The 8,656-nt window shown below is 36.0% G+C and overlaps 1 protein-coding gene across 1 annotated transcript; it reads right to left on the bottom strand.

Annotated features, from left to right (window-relative positions):
* Nucleotides 1-705: 705 nt before the first annotated feature.
* LOC111404522 (G-type lectin S-receptor-like serine/threonine-protein kinase LECRK3) lies at nt 706-2,346 on the bottom strand. Its single transcript, XM_023033316.1, has 2 exons — nt 2,334-2,346; nt 706-1,634 (listed from the first exon to the last, which is right to left on the bottom strand). The coding sequence occupies exons 1-2, from the start codon at nt 2,344-2,346 to the stop codon at nt 706-708; spliced, it is 942 nt and encodes a 313-aa protein (XP_022889084.1).
* Between the last annotated feature and the right edge of the window lie 6,310 nt (nt 2,347-8,656).

Below are 8,656 nucleotides of genomic sequence, written 5' to 3' on the forward strand. Positions count from 1 at the left end.
GCTGCAGCACCGCAGCGCCGGCGGCCCTGCCGCCGCTGGCAAAATTCAATTTTTTTTTTTTAAATCTGTACCAAAATCTAAATCCCAAATCTGAATTTTCTAAACTGAATCAATCCGAACGAAAATAAAAATAATTATACCGCAAAAATTTTCAAATTTAACAAAATATATAACCAAAAATTGTTAAATCTGAAAATTTCAAAATATATTGCAAGAACCAAATTAAAATCTTTGATTCTCAATGATTCAACATGAAGAGGCTCTGATACTACTTGTTAGATTATTTAATACTTTAAAATACTGGATCTTTCATGTTAAATTATCGAGAAATATAACAATTAAAGCGGAAGCATACCTGAATTTGACATGGTTAATGCAATATGGATTTCGCGGTATGATCTTCCAAATCTACACGCAGTCTCCTTTTCCCCTCTGTGATGGGATGCAATAGAGAATGAATAATTCGTTTCGTTGCGTGTGATCTGGGGACCATAACCTATTTATATGGGAATGCCCTTTGACCTAATTCGGCCCATCATAGAATTAGGACTTGGGCCCGGTCTCTACACATATAAACCCATACTTTAATTGGATACATTAAAGTCCAAAACCGAAACCTTATTAGATCACTTTAATCGGGCTCGACCGAATTCGATAGCCTATAATTTAATACACAATTATTTACACATACAAGCCCATCTTTAATTAAAAATCTTTACAAGAGTAACCAAAAGGGCAGTCACACTTTGGAATTTGATCAGCTCCCAAAGAGCAGATACTGTTAAAACCACAGGCACCGCTGCCAGTATCTTGTGTTATGCGCAAGCATATATTCGAAGGTATGAAATTTAGAGTAGACCACGCCATCGCTCTTGAACCTACTGAATTGTAAGGCTTAGGGTAGACATAATGCCTGAGAACCCCGTCATATTCCAATATTGTTCTCTGGTAAAATTCACTAGTCAAGGCCTTATTTGAAGACAAATAATTGAGTATAGTTCCATTTTCAGCAACCAGAAAGATGTAACCAACCCGGTTGAAGATCAGCTTGAAGCCACTACCAACAGTTTGTGTTGACCAATAAGCAAAAATCACGTCGTCCAAGGGGAAATTTCTGGTGTAAGACACAAGATTTCCATCAGTTTGTAATGTGAAGAGGAATCTCCCTCTTGAATAATTTGTTTTAGAAAAGCTGGAAACAAGTTTCCCATCTTTATTCAGTGTCTGTGTTGGTAATAATGTATCAGTCGGCTCATCGAAACTCTGCCACAAAACAACTGAATTATTGTTAGCTAACACAAAATTACCAGTGTCAAGCATGGCTCCATAGGCCACTCGATCATGAGATATCGTAGTGGCCCATATCCGATGGCCACTAGGATCAGTCAGTTCAAACTTTCCATCTGCATATAGTTGAACTTTTGATCCTTCTTGGACGAGATTATCTCGATTGGCAGACCAAACAACAGTTCTTTCAGGTATTTTGTTGAACCAGATGGCCAGTAAGTAGCCTCCTGGAATGATCTGCTGGAAGCCAAAAGCAAATTCTCCAGAAGGTGACACCCAACTGGAATTTGCTTTGTTTGCAGTTATTGAAGAACCCAAAGTAACATTCCCGTAACGCTGGGCTGTGGCTGAGAGTAGAAACAAAAACAAGAGTAGGAAAAAAATAATTTTACTTGAAACTGCAAAGGCCATGTGAAAAGTGGATTTTGCTGGAAAGAATCAGAACTCTGTTTCTGAAGAAATTGTTTTTATCATTTGAAGTAAGTTGCCTGTATCAACAAAGATTACTCTAATCAATAATGTGAGAAAAAACTATAAAATATGTTTCTCTTTCAATGATGTTTGGGAATGAGACGTCTTTGGGCCTTTTATACTATTATTATCACACTACATCAATGAAGGAAAAGGACAACGATTTGGTAGAGTAATCCACCCTCATGGGCAAATTAAATAAATGTCGGTTGAACCAGTAAATTATTTCTCCATCAGGACTTTTAACCATTTTAGTTCAGATTTTTTCCTTTATAATTAATTCTTATTGTGACTAATGAAAAGAAGTTCCATCGTTGCAGTTGGATGTCATTAATAAAAAGAATTATTCTACTTTGCTTAGAGGATTTTTGACATCCTTCTTGACAAATGTGTAGATGGATGAAAATGATTGGATAGATATAATGACTGTGTTTAAAATAGTCCAATGATAAAATGTCTTGTGATATTATTTTAATCTATCTATCAAGAATGATAGGGTCTTGGACTTTTTTCATAATAAAAATGTAAAAGAATAATTCCAAATTGACCAAATCCTTGGACTTTTCAAAACGAACCTTCCTTGGTCATCTATTCTCTGACTAAATAAATTTATGGGAAGGATAATGGTTTTAAAAGGGAAGGTTAAGTACGTGTTTTACCTTCTTCGTAGCAATGGTCAATTTAGACAAAATACAACTTATCTTTCGTAATAGTTTTAAAAAAATCAATTCTCCCCTCTCCCACCGCACCATCATTGACGGTATTAAAGAAAATATTTGATTAATTTGGTTGAACAGTTCGCACACGGCACAGGCCACAACATTTGACACTGGACTTGATTTTGAGTTTCTCAAGTTAATTTATAAAACGTCAAAAAGTTTGAAAGACCCCGAGAAGGCTGTGTTGGTAAAAATAATATCCCAAAAACTAATATTTTACATGCTAATAAAATCCAACAGAATTTACACTAAATGAAAACATGAAATGTAGAAAGAATCGATGCAGATGCAAGGGTTCAGCTCTTTATTCTTAAGAATACAATACCCTGCATACTGCATACGTGCTAACAGTTTTTTTGGCTCTCATCTTCTGAATATAATGATCTTTGTATGAAATCTGATTCAAAATTATGTAGACCAATTAACGTACTAATGTTTAGAACTCTCTTTGTATGAAATCTGATTCAAAATAAATTCAGAAACATTTTGAAATGAATATGATAGTGCATCAATGAAGTGAATTGTATAAATTATGCAAAGCGCCTAGAGGAGTGAATAATTTTGCTTTCATTGTTGATTTCCTCGAATGCTTTGTGTGATTTGCTTGTTTGAAAAAAAAAAAAAAATCTCAATGAGGACAACTTTATATCTCATTGTAAATCGTCTCTTCGTAGCCTTTATGACTCGAGTGATTAAGCCTGTAGGGATTTAAAACCTGGTGCCCTAAAGTCATCTGATTTGGGAGTCATCGGCCTAAAGCTCGCTACAGGGGTCATTTAGAAAGCTTAAGGGAGAGACATCCGCACAAAGAGTGATTAAAGAATAAAAATATATATGAAAAAAAAGAAAAAGAAAAAAATAGATATTAAATGCCTTGATTAAGCCCCAAACACTTGTTTTAGAGGATTAGACCTTTGATAAAGGGTAAGTAACTTGGTTGATTCCTAGAGGTTGAAGCAGTCAAAAATAAGGAGAATCCTCATTTGTTGACATGTGGAACTACAATCAGTAAAATCTAACCAAACTTGAGTGGTGTAAGAAATTAGTATTGAAAATTTAACCTTAAGTTATACCCTTGGAAAGAGAAAAGAAAATAAGTTTGGGGGTGTGTGAATCCCACGAGCAAGGTAAGGAAAAATTTGACTTCTAAGGTTGGGAATTGGGTCAACTTATTATTGTACAGCGTTGCACTTGACTCTCCACACACACACCTTTTTTGCATTGAATAAGTGAGAATTTAACTTTTGCATTATAGCTTTGAAGTGGTTCATGGAATCGAAATTATGTTTTTAATTCTAAGACATGAAGGTAAGTTATCTAGCGAAATTTATTTTTAGTGATTTTGTTTGTCTTGATTGTGCTTGTGTGTTCGTTAATTATTCTTATGGGTTTTAGTGTTTGCTCGAGGACTAGCAAATGGTTAAGTTTGGGGGTATTTGATGAGTTTGTTTCACTCATGATTTTCGCACAATTTTAGCTTGATTAAATACTAGATTTTATGAGTGTAGAACGTTTTTTATGTGTTTGTTAGTATTGTTTTAAAGATAAGGAGAAGCAATGAGAAAAGAAGTATTAAAGTGGATGAAGAGGCCAAAAACACGGAATTGGGGCAGAAAGATGACGCTTAGGTGCAACACTTATAGCACTTAGGCGCTACGAAACGAAGAAAAGATGAAAATTGGACCCGAGAGGCAGCGCCTAGGCGCTACAGCCATAGCGCCCATCAGCGCCTAGGCGCTGAAGACACAGCGCCCAAGCGCTATAGACAGCGCTTGTTGTATGATTTTGTTTCGCAAGTGTACGATCCGTAACAAGTAATAGTGGATCTAAGAGTCCGATTATCGATTCCACGAGGACTATTTTGTAGCACTTAATTTAATCTTTCTTTAACTACTATTTGATGAATGTAAATCAAAAACAATGATTAAATGTGATTTTTATTCTAAAGACTTAAAAATGTTATTGGATTCAATGAAAAGTGATTGAGAATTCAAACAATAATTGGACGTTAGGGCGGAACAATTTCACCTATTGGTCACCTTTACTTCATAAATCAAGATTCATAAAACCTAAGGTAGTGTTCGGTCGAATTCTTCTATTGTATTCAACTTACCCCTCTCGAGTTCTCATTGAGCCTACTTAATTAGTTTAATTCCATATCTCTATACAAATTAAATTTAATTAAACGAAACATTGGTTCTAAGAATTCACACACGACCATAGCAATCAATATATGTATCTCTACACATTATATCAATTTACCGGATTTTAACATGTGGTCTAAACAAATAATCCGCATCTCTACGCAATCATTGTTCACAAATCATCTAATTAGTGATCAAGTAATTAAATGTATTAAGAACAATATTAAAATCAACACATGAAATAAAAAAGTACTAGAATCTCAATTGCATGAAATAAAGGGTTCAAAAAGATTACATTGTTCGCCCTAACATGAAATTTAACTATTCATAATAATGGAAGAAAAATAGGAGATTGTCTTAGAATACATCACCGAGTTTGAAATAAAGATGTGGAAGAAAAAGTGAAATTCTTGCACCAAGATCTCCTTCCTCTTCCAATGAGTGCTTCCAATCTTCAATTCTTAGTGTTAATCTTCTTAAATTTCTCCCTTGAATCTCCCTTCTTGTTGTTTTTCTCCCCAATATGTCAAGAAGCCCTCAAAAGTATGAGGAGGATGTATTTATAGGTGCCTCCACGTTTTTATGTTGAAGTAGGGTTTCTATGGTTTTAAAAACGGCCCAAAAAACGCGCCCTAAATCGCCAATCGCAGCGCCTAGGTGCTGGCTATAGCGCCTGGGCACTGTGTCTTCAGCGCCTGGGCGCTGGTGGTAGCTCCTGGGCGCTATGGCTGTAGCGCCTCGGCGCTGCCTCTCGGGTCCAATTTTCATCTTTTCTTCGTTTTGTAGCGCCTAAGCGCTATAAGTGTAGCGTCTAAGCGCCATCTTTCTGCCCCAATTCCGTGTTTTTGGCCTCTTCATCCACTTTAATACTTCTTTTCTCATTGCTTCTCCTTATCTTCAAAACAACACTAACAAACACATCAAAAACGTTCTACACTCATAAAATCTAGTATTTAATCAAGCTAAAATTGTGCGAAAACCATGAGTGAAACAAACTCATCAAGGAGTTGCTAGAGAAAGGTTTCATTCGACCAAGTGTATCTCCTTGGCACGTTCCTATTCTTTTTGTTAAGAAGAAGGATGGAAGTATGAGGATATGCATTGACTATCAGGAATTGAACCATTTGACCATCAAAAACAAATACCCGCCGCCAAAAATCGAAGATTTATTCAAACAGTTAAGAGGTGCAACAGTGTTTTCAAAAATGGACTTGAGGTCAGGGTATCATCAACTAAAAATAAGGCCAAGTGACATACCTAAAACTGCTTTCAGGACTCGTTATGGACACTATGAATTCACTGTCATACCTATTATTTAACCAATGTTCCAACGATATTTATGGATCTCATGAACTGAGTGTTCCATCAGTACTTAGATTAGTTCGTCATAGTATTTATTGACAACATATTTATGTACTCCAAAAATAAGAAGCAGCATGGGGAACAACTCCGAGTAGTACTTAAAACTTTGATGAACGAGAAATCATATGCCAAATTCAAGAAGTATGAATTTTGGCTTGATCGCGCAAGTTTTCTTGGTCACGTGGTTACCGCCCAAGGAATCGAAGTAGATCCTATTAAAGTAGAAGCAATAACAAATTGGCCTAAACCGACCAATGTGAGTGAAGTTCGTAATGTCTTGGGATTGGTTGGTTATTATACAAGATATATAGAGGGTTTCTCAAAAATAGCGGGGCCAATGACTCCATTGACAAGAAAAGGTGTAAAGTTTCAATGGACGGAAAAATGTGAAATATTTTCAAGAACCCTAGTAGAGACTAGTTTTCAACGCCTGTATTGACGATACCAGATGGCTCTGATGGATTTGTTATTTACAGCTATGCCTCGAAGCAGGGTTTGGGTTGTGTACTGATGCAGCATGGAAAAGTAGTTGCTTATGCCTTGAGACAGTTGAAGCAATATGAACAAAATTATCCAACGCACGACTTGGAGCTTGCAACAGTAGTTCATGCCTTAAAAATATGGCGTCATTATCTCTATGGTGGGAAGTGTGAAATTTATACAGTTTACAAGAGTCTCAAATACTTTTTCACACAGAAGGAAGTAAATATAAGACAGAGGAGATGGTTGGAGTTAATGAAAGATTATGACTACACAATTTATTACCATCCAGGTAAGGCCCATGTAGCCGCAGATGCCTTAAGTAGAAAAACAGGATCGCAGTTAATAGTTTTACCCACAGTGCAGGAACATTTAATAAAGGACTTTGAAAAACTAAGATTGGAAGTCATCATGCTGCTAACTCAGGCTACAGCAAGGATAAAAGCATTCCTAATTCAACCTACACTTCGGGATTGAATCAAAGAAGCATAGGATAAGGATCCATTTTTACAAAAGATAAAGGTCGAGATTGGTATAAACAAATGTAGTGTTTGAAATATCTAAAGATAACACATTAACTTTTAAAAGAAGATTGTGTACCTAAGGATGAAAATATAAGAACTGAGATATTGAAAGAGGCTTGCTCTACCTCGTATTCTGCACATCCATATGGCACGAAAATGTATAGAGATCTCCGAGATACATTTTGATGGAGAAACATGAAGAGAGGAATCGGTCTGTTCACGGAGAAATATATTATCTGTCAGTAGGTCAAGGCAGAACATCAAAGACCATAAGGACTACTGAAATTGTTGGATATTCCAGAATGGAAATGGGAGCACATAACGATATACTTTGAGGTAGGCCTCTCGAGGTCAACTAGGGGTTACAATGCTATTTAGGTCATAGTTGATCGTCTGACAAAGTCAGCCCATTTTTTGCCAATTAAAGTAAACATCATCATGGAACAGCTCGCAAACTATACATTAGGGAGATAGTCATATTGCATGGGGCTCCTGTCACTATTGTTTCAGATAGAGACCCGAGGTTCACATCGAAATTTTGGAATAGTTTGCAGGTTGCCATGGGGACGAATTTGAAGTTTAGTACTGCTTATCTTCTTCAGAGGGATGGACAATCAGAAAGAACCATCCAAACTGTATAAGATATGTTGAGGGCATGTATTTTGGATCTTGGTATTAGTTGGAAGACACACCTACCTTTAGTGGAGTTTGTTTACAACAATAGTTTTCGGGCCACTATAGGTATGGCCCCATATGAAGTTCTTTATGATAGGAAGTGCAGATCTCCTATCTATTGGGATAAGGTCGGAGAGAATAGAATTTTGGGTCCTGAAATCATTCAACGAATAGTTGAAGAAATTGGTAAGATTAGAGTAAAAATAAAGACAAAGTAAGATCAATAGAAAAGTTATGCTAATGGTAGAAGAAAGGATATAGAATTTCAAGTGGGCGACAAGGTTTTTCTAAAAATAGCACCATTGATGGGTGTATTGAGATTTGGAAAGAAGAGGAAGTTGAGACCACGATTCATTAGACCTTTCGAAATTCTTGAAAGGATTGGTAGTTTGGCTTACAGACACGTGCCTTTCCACCTGAACTAGCAGCAATGTTAATGTATTCCATGTTTCGATGCTCAGAAAATATGTCCACGATCCCAATCATTTGGTAAGTTACCAAGCCTTGAAGGTACAAAAAGAACTATCATATGAAGAAATCCCAACAATGATTTTGGATAGAAAAGTACATCAACTCAGAAACAGAGAAGTTCCTACGGTCAAAGTGCAATGGCGAAATCATGGACCAGATAAGTTAACATGGGAGAAGGAAGATAAGTTTAGAACCAAGTATCCAGAGCTTTTCGATTAACCAAGGTAAATTTTTGAGGATGAAAAATTTAAGGAGGGGAGATTGTAGTGTCCCAAAATTTCATAGAATTTAATTTAATTTTTTGTATGCTATATTTTAATGTTTTGAAAGTTTAGGGACTAAAGTATATATAAATTAAATTTTAATTTTATTTGGCTTAAAATGTAGATATTGACGGAGCGATAATAAGTATATGGATATTGGGTTCTTTAGATAAATCGTAATTAAAGATGCATATTAGGCTCGAGAAAAAGTTAATTTGGATTAGCGGAGCCTAAGTTATCGAGACTGAAAGATATGACTT

This window comes from Olea europaea, chromosome 11 (genome assembly GCF_002742605.1).
Source record: "Olea europaea var. sylvestris chromosome 11, O_europaea_v1, whole genome shotgun sequence".
In the NCBI taxonomy this organism is placed as follows: domain Eukaryota; kingdom Viridiplantae; phylum Streptophyta; class Magnoliopsida; order Lamiales; family Oleaceae; genus Olea; species Olea europaea.